The 22,758-nt window shown below is 36.4% G+C and overlaps 1 protein-coding gene across 1 annotated transcript in view; it reads left to right on the forward strand.

Moving 5' to 3' along the window:
* Positions 1-22,758, forward strand: part of LOC126356178 (hemocytin) — a 438,196-nt gene that overhangs the window by 331,121 nt on the left and 84,317 nt on the right. The window contains exons 56-60 of the mRNA XM_050006942.1: positions 1,558-1,772; positions 6,777-6,982; positions 8,820-9,002; positions 14,925-15,049; positions 22,249-22,368. Coding sequence (XP_049862899.1) covers positions 1,558-1,772; positions 6,777-6,982; positions 8,820-9,002; positions 14,925-15,049; positions 22,249-22,368 — 849 coding nt within the window. The remainder of the gene's footprint in view (positions 1-1,557; positions 1,773-6,776; positions 6,983-8,819; positions 9,003-14,924; positions 15,050-22,248; positions 22,369-22,758) is intronic.

Below are 22,758 nucleotides of genomic sequence, written 5' to 3' on the forward strand. Positions count from 1 at the left end.
CTGTATATATAGCCCGTATTTATTGTGGCTTCTTATAGTATAATTATGTAAGTTCATAAGTATCCTAATATTCCTGTACTCTTCCTAAGAAGCAACTGAGTGAGATCTCTGCATCTGTAAGCAATTGAATAGTCCAAATGTTTGGTGATGCCACTTCATTATAGCTACATCCTGATTTCAGTTGTTGCAATTTAATATGATGCAGTGTATACTTTGAACAGAAACTGGATTAATAATGTTTTGTTACTTACTGATCAAGTAATTTGTGTTTTGTTATGTTTTGTGGAGGAATGCAGTTGATATATCATCAAAAGTGGATACACTTCAGTATTGGAAAGTTATTTGAATGCATTAGTTGGTTTTATTGATGAGGTCGTGCCAGTTTTGTACAGTGAGTCCACAGACTCTTGAAACAAGAACCTGATTCAATTTTCAGGTTTGCCTACTTCTCAGTGGTGATGTGTGCAACTGTTTATACCACAACTAAAATAGCCACCAGTAAGAGCAAATATCTTAAATGGGTCAATGAAATACAAGGGGTATCTGAGGAAAGTAGCAAAATATGGATTGGGGTGGCATTTGTCACTGGTACAGTCATCACTTGCATAGATTCCAGATAGAAGAGGTACTATGAAATGGAAGCAACAGCTTCATCATATGATCTCAATATGAAGTACCCTACCAGTCTACATAGGCAATGACATTACATACAGGCTAGATCCAATATTTAATAAATTGGAATTTTTTCCATGCAACTCCAAAAAGAAATTTTCATAGGTAGCAATTTGTCAAGGCATCATAGAGACTCCTCAGAACAACTGCTATGTCATTACATCTTTTACAACTTCTCCTTCATCCAAATATTACACTATGGTTTGTAATACCACCTGTTAAGGTCATGTCTTACAACATCAACTCAGTAGTGAACACACCCCATAATGGAAAATCATCTGATAAGAGAAGAACTTGCTAAAATGAAATTAAAAGCAAATAATAATAGGAACAAATCAAAAAAGTGGCAGGGAATATTTTTGGAACAAAGTTGACAGTTCTGAATGAATGGCTACATGCTAGGCCTTTGCAGATTATCAAACAGAAAAATGGCTTACATGACACTATTTATACTGTCTTGCTTTGGTAGAAAGATGATGTTTTGTGTTATTTGGCATACAGTCAAAGATTTTTGTGGTGGCATATGGAACACCTATTCAATGTGCCAATAGCTTCTGTAATAAATAACAAAAGATTTTTTCCCCCTTTCGGTGTGTCCTCTGATCCAGATGGCATGCCCCTTAAAAGTCTCATGTTTTATTTTCCCTAACCCAGTGTCCAAAAACTAGTGAATCTTTTCAACTTTTCATCCAGTGTATGTGAGATATGCTTTTTTTGTGTTAGATGTAGGACTAGTGTCTACTGTATGTCAGTGAGATGCAGAAGGATCCAGTTTTTTCTCAATATTTATCTGAGTGCTGTTATAATTACTAAAATTTCACTGTTGTGTCACTGTAAAATAGAACATTAAGATATTTATACTGATTTCATTTATTTTTAAACCAGGTGACAGGAAAATTAATGGGTGCCGTAGATGGTCTTTGTGGTTTCTTTAATGGCATCCCAGGAGATGATAAACGTACTCCCAGTGGTACACAGGCACTGACTTTTGAAAGTTTTGGTGATAGCTGGATGTTGGGAGACAACCCCGAAGCTTGCAAGCAATTGGCATGTCCTGCAGATATTCAGAATGTGGCATTCCGTCTGTGCAACAAAGTCAAGTATGAACAGCCAACAGTTAGTTATTTCTCAATTTTATTTTAATTGATTTTGTATGCCATTCATGTTAATAGACTTCAGTGACTGAAAATTATGCTGCATAAATACAAGTTCTTTTCAACAAATCAGCTATGGAGAACTATGCTATTAGAATAGAAATAAAAGTTAAGTTAGATTTCCTTTCACAGCTCAGAAATTGACCCAAATAAAAACTATGAATTTATAATATTATTTGAAATAACATGCCATTATTTTTCAAGTTTGTAATCATACTAGAAAGAGCATATCTTATCAAAAATTAGAGTGCAAATACTCCAATTCAGTAAATGTATTAACTTTTTAAGCTGTTAACTCATGCAGAACATTGACATTAAAGCACATTTAGAGTTTGGTATGGTGATGTTTGTTTATGGTACTGGCAAATGTAAGATCTGAATAGTTACTTTGAAAGTGGCTTCATTTAACAGGAAGATGCTGGTTGACAGGATTACAGACATTGAATTGTGAATTTAATACACAAGGCTGCAGTTCAAATTCATAGTCATAAAAACTGCTAAGTTACACTGACTGAAACTGAGTGCAAATGGGAATATCAGACTCAGTTCAGTGTAACAAATTACTTGTTACTGGCTCCAATATCACCAAGTATTGGCAGTGCTGATGTCAAGCTAATAATTTTCTGATTTGAAGACCAACACTCAAACATTTTTGGAAAAAAATTTGCTATATTTCAGACTCCTGAATGCACCTGTTACCTCACAAGAATGATTGCACGAGTGAATACAAAGGTCCGCACTGATTCTCATGGGGTTTGGGGGGGTAGGGGGGAGGACAACAGTTTCAGGTCTTGTTTGTCCACTCTTGCAAAATATTTACGCTATCAGTGACCTGTGTTTTAAATATTACTAAATGGATGTTCCAGCATGGTAACTGCACACAACAAATTAGCAAAAGCAATCATTTACAATTAGTTAAATGATAGATGCTGAATAAGCACACATAATAAGTCACAACATTATATTTCGAGGCTGGGAGATGTGAATACATTGATGACAAGGAGAGAGCAGGAAAAGGCACAAGGACAAGGGATAACAGGTGGCTACTAGAGGATGTGGCAAAATGAAGGATAAGTATAGTAACAGTCACAACATGGGGTGAATGGAACATGATCTACAATGAGAGAGAGGGTTGGCAAGATGAAGTATAGTTTTGGTAAGAATTACAATGTGATTGTGAATGGAACATGAACTATAATGAGAAAAAAAGTTAAAAATTAAAAGGGGGAAAGGAGAGATACATGTTGAGAAAGGGAAGGAATAGAGAGTAAGCTCAAATGAGAGGGAGAGTTGAGGAAGGTAGACAGCGGCTACTAGGTTAGAGGAATTATGAGAATGGAGGACATGTTGGGGAGACAGTTTCTACATGTACAGAGGAGCTTATGCAGGAAGGATGGGAAATCAAATTACTCATGGCTCTAGTACCACAGTAAAATTAAGTTTATGAGGAGTGAAAATGTTGCTATTATATTGTGCAGTTAAAAATTAATGCAAAGGAAATTATAAGGATGAATGTGCTTCTTAATATGTAAAACAAAATATAAATTGATGAAAAAACTAACTCAAAAATAAAAGTGTTGTCATCAATAAAGTCCAGATGTATATACCCTTAATAAAATTTTTAACTCTCAGTGGTGGTCTTTGTGGTAGTAATCCACATGCCTTTATTAATCTAAGTGGAAGCCCTGCAGTAGCAGAATAATTTGTAATAATAAAAAAGTTGCTTATAACTCCAGTCTCCACTCAAACTTCACATTACAAGAAATGGTGAGGAACACTGTCCGAGCTTACACTATTAAGTTACAATATTATGTGGGAAAAAGAAGTACCTCCACTCAATGCAGGTTCCATTGCATCCAGTATGAACATAAGAATCAAGTTTTATCATTTTTATAGTTACATGTGGACATTGTGATGCTTAGAAATTGAATGATATTATTGAGGTAAATTTTCTTTATAATACACTGCAGTCACTTCTTCAATACACTGACCAAAAGATTAAATTGGATTTTCTTTATTGACAGAAGTGTATAGCATAGTTGCTATACAAAAGAACACTAATACAAAATTTTAAAAAGAAGATTGATTGTGCTTTGTAATATTTAGTGATAAAATAAGTATGGAAAAATTGGTAGATTTTTCTCAATAACATCATACCAGCATTTCTGCAGATGTTTTAAACATTTTCACTATACATACCAGACTGTTTAGTCTGTAGTAATTTTTTGTAGCCAGTAATAAAAACTAATTTCAAGAAAATTGTGGCTCATTCAACTATGAGACGTGCAATGAGAAGTTCTTTCGCTTAAGAGTAGTGATCTGATTATAATTTTTTTAACTATTTGTGTCTGTTTTATTTAATTTCATATTCAGGTAAATTGATAAGTGTTATTTCTGTTGTGAAGATACATAATGAAAAATTTACTCTGTTTATGTGCTCTAATTTCTTATATCTTACCTTTGTGGTCCTTACGTGCGTTGTTTGTTGGTGGGAGTAGAATTTTTTGGCAGTCAGCTTAAAATGCCAGTTCTCTAAGTATTCCGTGAAAAGAATGTTACCTTCCCTCCAGGGATAATCATTTGAGTTCCCAAAGCATTTCCATAACACAAGTTTTTAGGATCTATTGGTAATGAATCTAGCAGCCAGTTTTTAGGATCTACTGGTAATGAATCTATCAGCCTGCCTCTGAGTTGCTTTGATGTCTTCCTTTAATCTGACCTGCTACAGATCCCAAACACTTGAGCAGTACTCAAGAATAAGTTCCACCAGTTTCCTATATACAGTTTATAGATGAACTACATTTTCCTAAAATTCTCCCAATAAACTGAAGTTGGCTATTTGCTTCCATACCACAGTCATCATATGGTTGTTCCATTTCATATTGCTTTGCAATCTTATAGCCAGATATTTAAATGACTTGACTGTGTCAAGCAGTACACTACAAATGCTGTATCCGAACATTACAGGTTTGTTTTTCCTACTCACCTACATCAGCTTACATTTTCCCATGTTTACAGCTAGCTGTCATTCATCACATCAACTGGAAATTTTGTCTAAGTATCTTGTACTTTCCTGCAGTCCTAAGCTTTGACACCTTACTGTACACCACAGCATCATCAGCAAACAACTGCAAATTGCTGCCCACCCTGTCCTACAAATTATTTATGTATATAGAGAACAACAGCAGTCCTATCGCATTTCCCTGTGTCACTCTTGATGATAACATCGTCTCTGAGGAACACTCGCTGTTGAGAACAACATACTACGTTCTATTGTTTAAGAAGTATTTGAGCCACTCACATCTGTGAATTTATTCCATATGCTTGTGCCTTCATTAACAGAACTGCCTGCAATGGGGCACCATAGCAAATGCTTTCTGCAATCTGGAATCATCCTGTTAATCTTCATCCATAGTTCGTAGCATATCACCTGAGAAAAGAGCAAACTGAGTTTTGCACAAGTGGTACTTTCTAAAACCATGCCAGTTCAGGAACATAAGCTTCTCAGTCTCAAGTAAATTTATTATATTCAAACTGAGACAATGTCCAACGATTCTTCACCAAACTGAAGTTAGGGATATTGGTCTGTAATAATTTTGCAGCTCCATTCTTTTTCCCTACTTACATACAGGAGTCTTGTGTGGTTATTTCCAGTCACTTGGGACTTTGCAATGGGTGAGGGATTTGCAATAACTGCAAGCTAGGTAAAAGACCAATGCCGTAGAATATACTTTGTAAAACAAACTGGAATTCCATCTGAACCTGGTGAGTTATATGCTTTCAGGTCTTTCAGTTGTTCCTTTATACTGCGGATGCTTATTGATATGCCATCCATATTTGAGACTGTCTGATGTAAAAATGATGGTATGTTTGGACGATTGTCATGTGTGAACATTTTCTTGAATGCATAATTTAAAACTTAGGCTTTTGTTTTGCTATCAGACTGGTCAACAAGGGACTGGATGGAAGCCTTAGACCCATTTAGCAGTTTTACATAGGACCAGAATTTTCTTGGGCTCTCTGTAATGTACGATGGCAGTAATTATTGTATGCTTCATGCATAGATGTTATCACAGGCACATGAATCTCCACTAACCTTTGATTGTGATCATTTGTGCATTCTCTTTTGAACTGAGAGTGCAACAGCCTCTGCTTTCTCAGCATTTTCTGAATTTTGTTGTTAAACAATGGTGAGTCTTTTCCATCCTTAATCCACATACTATGCACTTAGCTCTCCATACTATGATTTACAGCGTACATAAACTTTGCCCATAATTCCTCTACATTACTAGAACTAAACAATGTCAGTTCAGTATCTAAGTGAGGTGCTAACAACTGCTTATCTGATCTTTCTAACAGAAACACTCTCATAGCCTTCTTGACTGACTTATTAATTTTTGTAACCATAGTTGCATCATGATTTCTAATCCCCGTTTCTACACTGACGTTGTCAATAAAGTCCAGCCTATTTGTAGCTACAAGGTTTAAGATTTTTTTCATTGCATATGGGCTGCCAAACTAACTGCTCAAAACAGTTTTCCAAAAATGCGTTTAAAAATTTTTCAGAAAATGTATTCAAAAATGATGTAAAAGTACTTTATTGGATGAATAAAATTAATAAATAATGAAAATACCAATACTCAGTGTCTCAATGAAAGTATGGAAAACAAGCCTGATGGTGTCTGTCAAAAGAGAAAACTTGTTAATCAGCTGCACTTGGTTCTAATAATAAATGTTCAGAGTGTATATGTATTGTTCACATTATTCTGCAGTGATTTACATTCATTTTTTGTGTTGGTTGTGTAATAAAAGATAATTTTTCAATGAAAGCAACATGGGAAGTCATCAGTAAATGATTTATCCTGCATGTGCAGAAGAAATATTTCCCCATTTTGGTCTTTTTGAATCATTAACATTATGCAGAGCTTTTTTTTCTCTTTCTTTTTCAAGGGATCCTCCATTATCTCAGTGTGCATCTGTAGAGAAACTCAATCATTTTGTGTCTGACTGCTTGGAAAGCATGTGCACCTGCTTACAATCCTCAGTTTCTGACCCAAATGGCTGCCACTGCAAAATTTTGGAGACATTTGTGAGCCAGTGCCATTTGCAGAACAGCAGCTTGGATCTCACTGGTTGGAGAATCCAAAATGATTGTCGTAAGTAAATCATATTATTATTATTATTATTATTATTATTATTATTATGTTCTGTCAAGCATCAAACAAGAATTTAGTTAATGGTATATTTGTTTTGTTAGCACTATCGAATAATTCACTAACATTTTTCATGGTGTCCTGTTTTATGACAATATGCTGCAGCTCCTGCTGCAGCAGAGACTGGGATTAGATTCAGTTTGCAACACAGGTATAACGTGGGGGAAAAAAAGAACAACTTTGGAGTAAAACAAAGTGACAATTAGTATCTTTATGTCCCTCAAAGCCCTGTAAAATAGTAACATTAATATTTATTATTATTATTATTATTATTGTTGTTGTTGTTGTTGTTGTTATTATGCCCCTCCCTTAGTCATTCTTGGGAAAATTTGTATCAGTAATTAATGCTGTAGTTCTTAACACTGTCACAGTTCTAGAGACACTAAGAACTTGTGCAACAGAAATTAATCTTTTGCCAGGCAGGAAATCAACCTGTCAGCCTCTGTAGCTGAGTGTCAGTGCAGCTGACTTCCATCTGGAAGGCCTGGGTCTGATTCCCAGTACTGCCAGAGATTTATCCTTCTTAGGAGGACTGGAACAGGGTGCACTTAGTCACATTATGGCAGTCGAAGAACTTTTTGCCTGAGTAGTAGCGGCTCCAGGTCACAACAATTGACAGTGGCAGCAGTGGCTATGTGTTTACCCAGTGCCCCTCCATAAAGCATCCAATGATGCCATTGTCAGAGGATGGCATGGCAGTCAGATGGTACCAATCAGCCTGCCGTTGTCTGTGGATGATGTTTACTTTTATGGATTTGAGGGAGAATGGAAGAAAGACAGATGCCCAGGGAATGACTCTAAATCCAAACACTCAATTTGAAGGTTCGAAAGAAAGTAGGAACAATGTAGTCAAAAGCTTCATGTATTTCTGCAACTTTGTTTCTTCAGATAGTATCATTTATTGAGAAGCCACCAACAGAATGCAAGCAGTGTCCGAATTCTGTCAATCTGTTTGTCAGTTTCTGTAGAACAGAACTTTCTCATTAATTATAAAACATATTTGAACCAAGTTTTTCGATACAGTTCATAGAAGTTACATGGAGTGCACCAATAGCAGGCATTTCTAGGCAAGTGGAATGACATTTGTCTGGTCAATCCCAAAAGGTTGAAATAAAAAAAAATGAGGATGTACTGATAGCAACTTGTTTTGGAAAGGTGCCGGATTAATGTAACAGATTATATGGAGAGGGGAAGAAAGGAAAGGAAAGGGTGGGATCACTGCTCTCAGCTGCATCAGGTATCAGTGGCGTCGAGTGCAAACATGTACCGGACTGGGCTTCGAACCCAGGATCTCCTGCTCACTAGGCAAGTGTGTTAACCACTGCACCATCTGTGACACAGCATTACCACAACTGCACAGACTATCTCAGCATGCTTCACAGCTGATCCACATTCCGATCAAGCGCCACCTGTCTGCAGCCCCTGTCCATTTCCTCCATATTCGCTCTCTGAGTTTCTCACAGGAGGTCAGACATATTTGGGCATCTCCATGAAAGAAGGTGAATGCATTGTCCAGCTAGGCCAATCAGATTTTGGGAATGTGTGGTCTTTGTTCTTTTGGACATGTCTGAAAGAACAGACACCATGCATTCATCATCCCGAATAAAACACGTCATTGTTCCCGATCTTTAACTTCATAACACATCATCATCAGCATTCATCCTGAAATAGGGACTTTATTGCTACCTGTGGAAATAATTTATGTAGTGGTAAGTGTTATACTTTAGTTTTGTTAAGAACCTGAAATTGGCTTTAATGTATAGGTATCTTTCCTTCACAGCCGCCTCGTGCACACCTCCATTGCAGCATCTGGAGTGTTATCGCCATGAATGTGAACCTACATGTCATACACTTCGAGAGCCTTGCCCCATCACAAGTGAGATTTGTTTCTCTGGCTGCTTCTGTCCAGATGGCATGGTTCGTCGTGGAGACACATGTGTCCTGCCAACAGAGTGTAGAGATTGTAAGTGATACTGCCTCCTTTCATTTTTTGTGTCATCCCTTATTGAAAGTTTAAAATTTGCACATCCTTTATTTTTAAATGTTTGTGTATATTTGAGTAAATCCTCCTCTAGCAAATAAATTGTTCTTTGGTTTAATCAGTAAAATTTCACAAAGCAGATAACAATTGAGGCATTCTCTGGAACAACACCTTAATTGAAATATATTGGTATCGAGATACAAGTATCAAACTTTTTAAATAAAACAATGGAAAATCAAATTAAAAGGAAAGTAGTTGTCACCATATAGCAGAGATGCTGAGTCACAAATAGTCATAACAAAAAGACTGTCACAAATAAAACTTTCGGCTAGTAAGGCCATCTTCAAAACTAGATGACACACACAAACACACATACACACACACACACACACACACACACACACACACACACACACACACACACACACACACACACACACACATATATGCATGCATGCAAACACAACTCATACATGTATGACTGCAGTTTCAGGCAAATGAAGAGTGTGGCCCTAGTTGTCTGAAACTTTTTAAATAGTTTTTTATTCATTTCAAACTCTCACACATAACTGGAAATGTCCTGCCACTTCGGCCGCAGTTGTATAGATAAAAATATTTTTTATTTTGTTTCCATCACTATGCAGTTTCAGCTGTGACACCAGAGACATTGTATTTGTGTAATACAACCCCCAACAAAGGAAACACTTAGCTGGGCTGTGTGATGAAAGAAAGATATGACACCAAGTGTATCTAGAATAACAGCAGTGTAAGATACCAATTAGGACTGTAAAACACATTAGGACCGTAAGGAAGCACTAGCACAATGTGTTTGTACACTCATACATGGTGTGCTGTATCACTGTTGTTCCAGATACACTTAATGGATAACTTTAATCACTAAGTCCACCCAAGTCCCTACTTTGCACCATTGTGTCATGTAATAGATTCACCACAAATATTTTAATTTGTATAGATTATAGTATCACTTCACAACTGAAACTGCATACTAATGAGAAAAAAACTTAACCAGCTGGTAGTCAATGTAGCAGAATCTTATCATTCAGACAGTTTTTGAGTGTCATGGACCATGCTGCAATTTAAAAAACTGAGGTACGCAGCTTGTCTTGCCTAACTTCCTGCCCCAGTGAGCATCTTTCACTCTCTGAAGAGCTCATGAGTAATGGTTTCAACAACCCCACTAAGAAATGATTGAGAACCATTAATTACATACAAAGTGAGAATTAAGGAGATTGCCCAAGGCAAATCTCAATGTCATTACTTGCACATTTTTATTTGCATGTCTCGATGAGTAGACATTAATGACAATTGAGAGCCATCTGAAATGAATTTGAAATTGTTACACTGCCTACATACTTTTGTACAATCATCACTTAATGCTCACAGCTTTACTCTGTATTCCTGCACCAGTGAGAATGAGACTATGACAAATCAAGACCCAAGATACTGTCATCTCGTGCACACCCAGACACATAATATTCCCTCACATGTGTGGAAGAACAGATATTAATGAACGCTGACAGCCATTCAAAATTAATTCAAAATAAATTTGGTGCATGTGACTATCTTGGCATCAACTGAATTAGGTATAGATATACTCCCTATTAGTGACATATGAAAATTGTAGAACAGTACTAAATTAGACAACAAGCTTAGTACCTTTTCTCAATGCCTTTATCACCTAGATTGAAGATGATAAAGACATAGATAAAAGGTACAGCCATTCCATACCTCCTCTCACTACCACCTACTGCATTCCTGTCACAGGCATCTCCTGTCCCATCAAAGACAGGGCCACCTGTGAAAGCAGTAATTTGGTCTACCAACTTGGCTGCAAACGCTGCTGCCCTTCTACAAAACCATGACCACTCACAAGCTAGCTGTCTGTCCATATGAATGGCCACCAGCACACTGTGGCTGATAGACAGCTCAACCATCCAATTGCCATATGACACACTGTTCTTGACTTCCATGACTGCTTTACAGCCTGTGCCATCTGATTCTTCCCACCAGCACCAGCTTTTCTGAACTGTTCAGGTTGTAACTTCTAACACACCTCACTGTGTCACTGTTGAATAATTATTAGAAACAAAAATGTTTTTTTGAAACCTCACATTTGTGCATCTACAGTGTTTACATCAGAATCAAAAATGGCTTTGAGCACTATGCGACTTAACTTCTGAGGACATCAGTCCCCTAGAACTTAGAACTACTTAAACCTAAGAACATCACACACATCCATGCCTGAGACAGGATTCGAACCTGCGACCATAGCGGTTCCAGACTGTAGCACCTACAACCACTCAGTCACTTCGGCTAGCTACATCAGAATCAATTTTCTTCAGCTTCAGTAAGTCTAAATATGAGGGGAGAAGCGTTAGCACATTATTTGCAGTAGTAATGGTGAAAATAGTTATTTTATCTTATCTTTCTTCTCACTGTCCATTGTAATAGTTTTCTATTGTTGGCACAGCACCCTTGAGGCGTGTGATTCTCTTACATGGATGCTATAGGATATTGGACATTTTAATGTAATACATTAAAGACAGTAATAAAACATTTCAGGCATTTGTCTTCATTTTTTAACATTGTTATTCCATGTCTGGAAATACTTTGACCCCCAACTACCTTAGTAAACAAAATCAAAGATTTTACATATCAAAGTAACTCTGTAACTTGCATGTCAACAGTCTTTTCTTATGTCATTTTTGTAGTTCATAACTAACAAATCCAATGTCAATAACTTAAGCTGGAATTACAATTTTCAATTAAATCAGAAATAGGAACAATAACTGAGCTATTTGAAAAATAATCACATTGTTAACAGTTATGTTAGATCTGTCATGTGAACATAAAACTGTCATTTTTGAATATAAAGAAAATGATATTTTGCTATTTTTTTGTTCAAAAGCTATAACCTAAATGATTTCTTTTTTGATATTGGCATAAAGCCATCATTATTTTTTGTCAAATATAAATATATTTGATAGCAATGATAGATTTTTAAGAGCTATCTGATGCTGAACAAATTTTGCAAGATAGTTAACTGGTCACAATTAATCACACCATCTCAATTTCAGATGTACTGTCATAGGTCATATTGGATTATTCAGATTGACTTTGTCAAATATGTGATCTTTGTCAAACACATTGTCTTTGTCAAATACTGTGGTCTTCCTGAAGATGTCGCATTGCTCACATGAGAATAGTTGTTTCTGAAAAGGCCAAATCTCCTTTCCCACTGTGCTTCTCCAACCTCATTTTCTCATTAGACAACACAAATGCTTCAAGCTTCTGAAAATACCTGTGCTCCTCTATCAAACTAAAGAAAACATGTTGAAACTATTAACCAATTGATCAACAAATCTTACCACAAAATCCTTTAATATTCATGGAATGTTTCAAACAACAAATTAGCAATACCATAGGGCTAACAATGTTGCAAGACTGCACCACTCTGGAAATTAAAAACAGTTATAAAGCTACACATTAGCCTAGTACTTTAACAGAAACACATCTTTCAAAACTACTGGGTGCTGTATTCGTTTAGGACTTTCTACATAGAATAATGCTGTCAAAAGATTCCATTAATTACAATCTGTAAAATGAATTACTTGTGCCAATAATGATACAATATCTTTCTGGTTTCAGACTCTGTAAATATAAACTGAAAATGTATGTTTTTGATTTCAAGCAGTTCCATTTTGTTAGTGTTCAATATACTCTACACTCAAACAGTATAAATTAAACCTCAAAATATTGAAACTTCCAATAGTAGGCAAGAGTGTTCATAATTGCCACAAACATGAGACCCACAAAATCTGTAATTGAATAGGTAAAAGTGTTTCTTCTAGTTAGAGTACATCTCATAATAAACTTCAGACATGAAAAAGTTGTTAATCCTTTCTAACTGTGCATTATGGAACTACCTGAAGCTCATAATGAGCAAATCCATGAATACTGAAACGAAGATAGCATTTTAGTTTATGTTTGCTACAATGGCATCTGGAATCAGACAAAAACTATCATGAGGCCATATATTTAATAAATAAATAGTAACTCTAGAGTGTAACACAAGGGACTAAGATAAAAATAAAAAATTTTAATGTTTAATATTGGGTGTAATGGACAGACATAGACCCTGAAAACGATTCACTGAAGTCCTGAAGAGTTAATTGGCATAAAAAGATATCAAGTGATGAAATGTAGGCACCACCTCTTGTGTACCAACAATACCTGTTTGTTTTTGTAGATGTTCAGCAGTTCAGATTGGGTGGTAATTATATGGACTGCCATATCGACATGACATAATGTGATGTGTGATTAATATTTGATCTTTTGTGGGTATTGTTTTATACCATTTATGTACTTCATGCATTTCTACTTTTTTCTTGCTTTGTTTTGATGTATACATATTCCATATAATGGTGTGAAACCAAAAATGGTAAAACAATACAAGACAATTAAACAGCTGTGTGTCATGCATGGTAACAAATGTGTAATGTCTGTTGGCAACTACCTTCAAACAGTGTCCATCCTAACTAATGAGGTTCTGAAATGAAATATTATATGAGGAATCTACAAAAGTACTATAGGGTGGGTGAGAAGTCTCCATATCGCCCTAGTAGTGATGAAATGCCCCATTTCGCTGCAAGCATGTGTTCTGTGAGACTCTCTCCTGCAGCTGAGGTGTTAACTATGTTTGCAATATGTGTAAATAATTTGTGCAATGGCAGTCCCTTCAAGAAAGTACAGTCCAACCAGATGTTGAGGTGTCTTTGCTGCCCATATCATTATGTGAGGCGGGTTCCTTTCTAACTTGACTGTCTAACGAGGATTCTCTTTGGCTCTTATGACAATATTTCCAACACACAAGCTGCAATAAATGACACATTGATATGAAAACATAACCTCAGAACATCTCACTGCATTTAGAAATTGAGTTAACAAAGCACAGCATGCTAAAAAACACTCATTCCAGTCTGTATCGAATAACTCATTTACAAACGTCAGTCTAAAAGTTCTGACCTTAAGGGTTTCTTTCATGCAAAATCACATTGTCATCCTTGGTGTACCAAGTTCCAAAGCATGTTTATGTGTCAATGTCATAGGAGATTGTTCAATTGAAGCAGAGACTGTGGCACCCTTCTACTCGGCAGTTTTTCTTTAAAACTGCCAAAAGTAAAAGCACATATCCCCAATCCAGAAGTGTTGCCTTTCACAGTGGAGCCTTAATAAATCTTTCCTGGAATGCTCCCATGATCTTTTTCATTATCTGCACTGTGTGTTGGCACTATGCGCACCTCAATAGTCTAACTAGAAACCGCTCATGTCTGCCACAGTTACAAATTAAATGACAGCAACTGCAACTGTGGAAGCATGTAAACATGAATTCTAAGAACTGATTCAAACAATTGACAGGAAGTAACATAGCCAACAACCTGCATAATAACATTTATACTAAACAGGGCTTACGGGAGTAAGGGACTTCTCACCCACTCTGTACTGTCTCCTTCAAATTGCTCCCAAGTGGATTGTGAAGATGGGATTACACTACTTGAAACATGCACAGAAGCATTTAAGGCATCAGTCTTCCCTTACTCCATACATAATGTGGAATGGGTAGAAACCCAAATACATGATACAAAGCCAAATGATCCACAGTGGTTTGCAGAGCACAGATGGAGATGTTTCATCTGAAGGTTTTTTAGCAAAAAAATTATGCTGTGTTTATAAATGGACAACAGAAATAAATCTTAAACATTTACTTATTTTTTACAGTTTGCATATTCCATTATAATTGTTATATCTCTCTTCTATGTCTAAAACAGTTTTAACTCTGCAGATAGTCTTATTACTGTTAGTTATGCAACTGTCTTATTATAGGTGTTTGTACGGGATTTGGTGATCCACAATATGTAACATTTGATCAGCAAAACTACACATTCAGTGGTAACTGCAGCTACATTGCTGCCCAAGATGTCAATCCAACTGGAAATCATGACTTCCAAGTAAGAAATTAACATTTGCTCATACTATAATTTTGACTCTTAGAAGAAATGAGGCCATAATTATATGTAGCACTAAAAATATACGTTAAAGTTAACATCTTCAAAAGGCACTTAAAATGCCCAAGAAATATGTAATTTTATATTCATTCTTGAATTCTTTCATTCATTCATCCATTGAGTCCATGTATCCTATCATAAAGAAGGACCTTCAGTCAAGGTGTACACAAAATAAAGTTAACAGCAGGTATGAGCCCATTAATAATTAACTGACATAGAACTACTATTTACTGCTTTTGGTTACTCAAAATAAATGCATAATATTAAAATTAACATAAAGCCTCAGTCTGAAAAATACTGCTACCTCAGTTATATCAATTACCATATGTTTATTACTGTTTCTTGTTTAAAACTGGGGAAGAGATTCTGATACCACATAGATGGTATTCATGAAAGAGTTGGGTATTCCCAACTTCTCTCTGTCCTTGTATATAAATTGCATGTTCTTTATAGTGATCAAGAATTAAAATAATGCTCATGATGGTGATTTGAAAGTTACATCTGATATGTTGGTATGTTAGCATTTTACAATTTATTTCAGCTTTATACAGTACCTCTTTCTGTGAATCAGTTTCATCAAAAAATAAATATATTCATATCACATGATTGATTGGGAGTCCCTCAAGATGGATGTTGAGCCATGTATTTTAAATTCCTTGTTTTGTTGCCACTTCAGTGATTGGCATGTCCTTAATGTATCCCTTTAATCCTACAGGGGAATGGGGACTTACAGTGTAATGTGGAATCCAAATCACACATTGTTCCTGGTATATCTTTATTTCATTGGTAGGTGAAAGCTAGCATAAAGGCAGACTGAAAAATTCCAGTGTCTAGCTGGGATTTGATCCCGCAACCTTACAGTCTCCATGCCCGCACTTTACCACAGCAACACCAAGCCTGACTATACTCTCACCGAGATGGCAATAAAAACAACCACATCTTTCCTTTCTATCAGCTAATCTCATACTAGGTTGAAATTAAACAGTGTTTCCCTTTGGCCTCTGAATGAGACTATTGTCAATGATAATTACTACACAATATAGTTTAAATCTACCTTTGCAACTGCTAAAGAATGTGTATTTATTTTACCACACTGTTTCATTTTGTTTATTTAAATCAACATAATTAGTTGCAATTTCGTCTCTTTTCCCCTCTGAATCTGAAAATACTGTTTGTAAGCAAATTTTCCAGGTATTCCTCTGTTTAACACTGATATGTTGTACATATTGTCATTTTGTCTTGTAACACATTTTTTTTTTTACTTAAAGTGCAAGATATTCTTAAATATTTTGTCTTGCTTTGTTGCAAGAAATGTGAGGTCTGCAAACCATAGTGTTCCTGCTCTATACACATCTCAAAGTCTGAGAACTGCTTGAAGGAAGCTATGTAACTGCATTATCAGTGAGGCTAATTGGGTTGTGTACAATCAGCCAGCAACCTGTCTTTGAAGGAAGATTAGAGTTTGCTGTTGTGTCAATGATTAGAGATGGAAAAAAGTTTGGATTGGGTGCCCAATAAATGGCATAATGAAAAATGGTATTGCTATAACTTGCAAGAGAGGCAAGTGACATAATATTTCTGTGAAGTGATCGCCACTGCTAAACAATCAAAACTTTACAATTGTCTCCCATCCTTTTTAAAGAAACATCTTGGCAATTGCCTGAAGAAATTCAGGGAAACAATGGAAAACCTAGATGTAGATGATCAAATGGGGATTTGAACTGCTGTCCTTCTGAACATTATTTGAATATTATAACCACTGCTCCATCCCACTTGGTTTGAAAATTGAGACAGCACACATGATTGAGTTGATCGTCCCAACAACTGTAATCCATCAAACACTGCTGCATCCATTTGGAAGTCTGCAGGCCATCTATGAATAATACTTTTACTTTGGCACAATAATATGTGCTGGTCTGTTATCAAGGGTTTGTGCACATCTTTGTGATTAAAATGCTAACCAACTGCTGAGAAACTTGTAGCCTTTGGGGAAAAAATTTTTCGGATTGTTGGGAGGAGACAGAGATAATGGTGTAAGTTCCTGAACTCCATTAATTGTTTCATATTGTTCTTATTACACTGTGAAACCAGTAGGAGGATTCTTTGAAGAGGACTGAGGTGTCCCATTATTGGATGCCCATTTACTGGCATAATGTGCAGAGGTAGTGTCCTAACTGGCTAGAGAAAAATCACATACTGTTACATAATATTTCTGTGAAGAGCCACCACTGCCAAACAATGAGATCTTTACAATTGTCTATTCTCAATGTGGAAGCTGGATTTGCCATTTGACATGGCACCTTGCCCAAATAAAATTTTTTACATGATGATACAGCATCTATCAGTCACAGCTAAAGAAACTTCTCATACTGAATAACTACACTTGGAAGACAGGGTACTCCTCTGCATTCTGGTGTGATGTAATATCAGCACCCCTCCTTAAGCCAGGGAGGAAGATGTGACTGTATCATTTGTGTCACTATATGCACGAGATAGAATTTCTAGTGGACACTGAACTGCTTTTTGCCTTGTGTTGCCCAACCTAAGAAGCTCCAAAGTCTCTTTCAGCTTAGGTTCAACAGATATTATTCTACCATTGATAAAATGACCCTTCTGGAGTTAGCTACCTAGCAAGCCTTCATAGACAAGTGACCCTGGAGTTTTTTTCAGTCTTCAGAAGGCCTACTGTACTACTTGGAAGAATAATATCCTTTGACAGTTCCATGAATTGGGCTTCTGACCTCTTCTACTCATATTCATCAGTCCTTCATCTCTCAGACTTTCGTTAGTTATCTTGTTGAGGAAGTCATCTCAGATCACTTTGGAATGGAGTATAGTATCCATTACTGTATTGCTCTTAGTGTCATTACGTTTTTGGTTGTCGTAAGTAGCATTATACCCACTGTGAGAAGGCAAGTGCAATGCTCCTTTTTCATTGATGTTGTCACTGTATTATGCTACTTTTCCAACCTACCAACAGCAAGTTCCATAAAACAAAAGGTTAAGAACACCATGTTGATCAGTATGCATTGTCATCATACATTCTTAAAGCGGATTTCATCAATTTGCTTTTCAACAAAATGCACCCTGATGAAATTGAAAGATTCAGTGAAGTTTGCAAGCCTTTTATTTGATTATAAAATATTGTTGTTACCCCACCTTAGGGAACTGAAAACCAAGCCCCTTAAGCTTTTTAATATCTTCAGGGGCATTAGCCACAATACCGGCAGTATACAGGGTGAAGCACTTAAATCTAGACAAATGAAACTTTTTTAAAAGCAAATTTATTAAAACAAAATAATGATGAAAATGAAAATCCTTTTACATATAAACAGTGATATCTTTCAAGAGTAACGTTACTTGATGTGACCCCTTCAGCCACAATGACCGCTTCCAGTCTTGTCCTGAAGCAATAGCATGCATTCTTGAAAACTGCACTGTCATATTCACAAATGATGTTGGATAGCAGTACGGAGAGATGCATCATTAGGGTGCCTCATCTTATTGATAACTCTTTCAACTTTGCTCCAAACATAGTAGTTGAGGTGATAGAACTCCTTTGATCAGAACGTGTCAGCATTATCCAAGAGCCAGTTTTGGACTAAATGGCTCATGTGAGCTGGATCACCATCCTGTTCAAAGACATATTGTCTCCCTGAGGCCACAGTTACCATCCACAATTTCACAATATTTGTCTAAACTTGCAGGTAAACTTCCCCTCACTGGACACAACACATAGGTTGTGAACCCCAGACTTCTACAAAGCATTATACTTGCCCACAAAATCATAAACAGTTGATCTCGGGTACTTGAAGAATCACACTGCAAAAATTTTCAGTAACTGCAGCTCTTCAGATGTGCTCCACACTTGGCCATAACACCTTGGCCGTTTTGAGGTTCTGACTGTTTACTAGATGCCTATGGCTTTCAAGAATGCCAGTCGCAACCTCCGACCAAACTACGATATGGTAGGAAATTCAAATTGAAATTGATCTGGATTTAAATACCACATTCTGTACAGAATGTGTCTGCTTCAGTTTTATATGGTTTTTGTGTGATTCCAGTTTCTCCAGTGTGTAGTAAATTGGTCAGCAAGACTTGATACAAACTAATATAACAGTATTACAGTGTTAATATTAATTATATTGTACCTAATATATTAATTTTAATTGTTTCTATGAATATGCTATTCATGGGAATAGAAGGCTTTGCTGCCCAAGAGAAAGGTACCAAATTATCCACAAGACATTTGATTTGCTCTGGAGGAATGTGGAATACATACATTTACAGTTATCTTATTTATTTTTGTGCTAATGGTAAGGCCCTTGACATCTTTAGAGACTATTTGTGGTCATCATACAATGTACATAGTATCATTATTTGTTGAAATTAGATACTGCTAAAGACAATGGATATCAATTAATATATGCATTGTGAAACACCTGTCAAAACACCAAGTTTTTGAAGAGGTAGAGAAAGATTGTGGTAGAATTAATTCCAAATATAATTCCGTGTTCCGTAAATATCATTGTTGTTAACTTAATGCCCTATAAAAATGTTCTGTAACTTCTCAGAGAATGGAAATATGAAGAATACATTTGCATATGTGAAATGTTCTTTGAAGTTTGGGAGGCAGGAGAGAGATAATTATGAAGTAAACCTGTAAGGATGAGTCACAAGTTGTACTTAAATAACTCAGTTGGAGAGGGCAGAAGTAGATGCATATGTAGAAGAGCATTGTCCATGAAAGACAAGGTTCCTGGTCCAGCACACAGTTTTAGCCTCCCAGGGAGTTTTAGAACAGCACACTCTACCTACACTGCATAGTGAAAATTTCATTCTGGGAACATTATTTTAATTCCGTTTATAAACCAGGGTAAAGGAGCATTTTATCAAAACTGCTCAGAACAAAGGTTTCATGTTTCTCAGTGGAGTGCATTACATCTCAAGCCATACACACAACATACAGATTTTGTACACTGTTCAGCATATCAACATACCTGAAAGTATTATTTGAACCTTAGACAATGCATGTTGTCAACACAGAAAGTTTCCCGCCAAATTGTTGTACATGAAAGCAACATCATTCAAATGTTCAACCAGAATCATTAGAAACAAAACACCAAAACTCTGTGTTGTAGTGGTCACACTCAGGCGGCAACACCATTTGGTGACCACTGTACAGGACACATTAAGGCTCATAAGTATCCTGAGAAGTATGCAACAGAACTGCTTCCTTCATTCTAGCAAAAAGCTGGGAGAGCTATGTTGTGACTAAGATGGTACACAACATAATATTGGAATTTATACATCTATTATTAATAGCATGATACACTCCTTCACCTTCCATCACTGTGGAGCATGAAAAAGATGGACAAGGGAACACTTTGAATGAAATTTGGATTGTTGACAAAGGATCTGCCTCACCAGTGAATTCAAGATTTGTTTAGGTCCTGACAGATGGTGTCCAAGAGTGAACACAGCCAGGCACCCATTGTTTTATCAGGGAGAAGGGTCAATCGTGTTTTTCGCCAGTAATATGTTTGGATGCCAGACATCTCCTATCACTATTGATGGTAATTTTAGGGCTGTGCAATATTGGAACAAGATCCTCTAACCTATTGTCCAGCCCATGGCCAGTACTTTGGTGGTGGAGTCATCTTTCAAATGGATAATTTTATGCACATTGTGCTTGACAAATATACTCCTTCCTTCAGAGGCAGAAATCAACTGAGTGTAATATCAGTTGAGATGAGCCTGATTGAACATGCTTCGCACCAATTAAAACTTGTTATGTTTCATCACAGAACTCCTCTCACACAGCGGATCGCCTCAGGAGGACCACCAGTGGTACCAGATTGGCTGCCCGTGCATGTTCCAGTGCATAGGGTGGAGCACTATTTTGATTTCACAAATATGGTTTTTCAGATTAAATGAAGTAACCATCAACAGCAGCTGAGCATACTTGCATAATACATATACAGTATTAAGTTTAACTGCAAACAGTGATATTATCATTAAGACACAACATCAATGGAAAAAGAAGTGGTTAGAGGTGAGGTACACTGCCCACCTGTATTATAGCTGCTTCCAGCTTCTATACTGCCCACCTGTATTGTAGCTCCTTCCAGCTTCGTGATGAAACATAGCCCTTCTGTGTAACCTCCAGATTAAGCACTGCCCTTTGATCCATGGATTCCAACTCCAGTACCCATCAGTGTGCAATGCTAGTGGCGTATGACCAACTGTACACCACATTTGCGAAGAATACATTGAGTGTACGCTGACATGTGCATTTGAAATAAGAATCCAAATATTCAAATTACTGCTTCGATAGTATAAGCCGTGAAGGTTATAAGACTGTAATACAAAATCATGAGTTTCAAAAACTTACCTTCACATCCTTTCAAATTTGTCAGCTTTAACTCTCTCTCTCTCTCTCTCTCTCTCTCTCTCACACACACACACACACACACACACACACACACACTTAATCCTTAATACTTAATCCTTCATTGTACTGGGTCACTTACAAGTGATCCATGGTTTTTTTTATTGCATTGATTAGACAAATGCTATCCTGTCATAGCAGTTCATAGAAGAAAAGTGTGCTTCTAACTGTCATTTCACAAACCAACTTCAACTTGACTTCGTAGTGTAAGAACCAACCACAACTGATTTTTACATAGTTTTTTAAAATTGGTTGTAGCAAAATATAATATTAGTACAATTTTTATATAAATTTCTTTATCATCATCTCTGCATCAAATGAGCAACAGCTGAATATCACACAGAGCTGTACCTAATTTTCCTTTTGTTGTCACTGAAATGGTGCAGAAGTAAGACATTGGGCATGCATTTGGAAGAATATCTGTTCAAACATCCACCCACCCTTTGCAACTAATGTTTTCCATGATCTCCCTAAATCCTGTATGGCGAATGCCAGGAAAGTCCCTTGAATGGGCACAGCTGATTACCTTCCCTATAATTTCCCATTCTGAACTTGTACTCTGTTATTATCAACTATGATGTAGATGGTCAAATCTTAACTTCCCTTCTTGTTGCCATCTCATCAACACAGCTCAAAAAACTAGAAGAACTATGAAAGCACTATTTAAACATTTTGTGTTTTTTGCTTACAGGTCATAGTCACAAATAAGGAATGCATGCATGAACAAGGCTCAACCTGTACAGAAGAAGTTAAAGTGCTATATAAAGAGCATGTTGTACATATCAGAAGAAATCAAGATAACATAGAAGAGGTATTTTACCATATTGCAACAAAAGATCTTATGTTTCTAAAGATTGTAATTTTAGCTCAACTGTTACCAGAAATACTACTTTCTCATTGCACTTTAAACCAAAAGTTGCATACTGTCTTAGTTCTCTTTCATTTGTTCATCATCTGCCTCACAAATTATTTAGATGCTTTTTTATACCATTTTCAGTTAACAAAATAGTTTTGCTTTTTTATTTACCTTTGCCATCATTTAAGCCTTTCCATAATAACTATTTCTCTCTTGGTAATTTTCAAGGCACAGAAAAGTTTCTTTTTACACACTGTTTAAATTAAATGGTATATTTTGTGTGTTCATCAGTCTTATAAACCCATTTTTGTGTGTGCATGGGATTTGTGGAACATGATGTATGAA

Source organism: Schistocerca gregaria, chromosome 3 (genome assembly GCF_023897955.1).
Source record: "Schistocerca gregaria isolate iqSchGreg1 chromosome 3, iqSchGreg1.2, whole genome shotgun sequence".
NCBI lineage: Eukaryota > Metazoa > Arthropoda > Insecta > Orthoptera > Acrididae > Schistocerca > Schistocerca gregaria.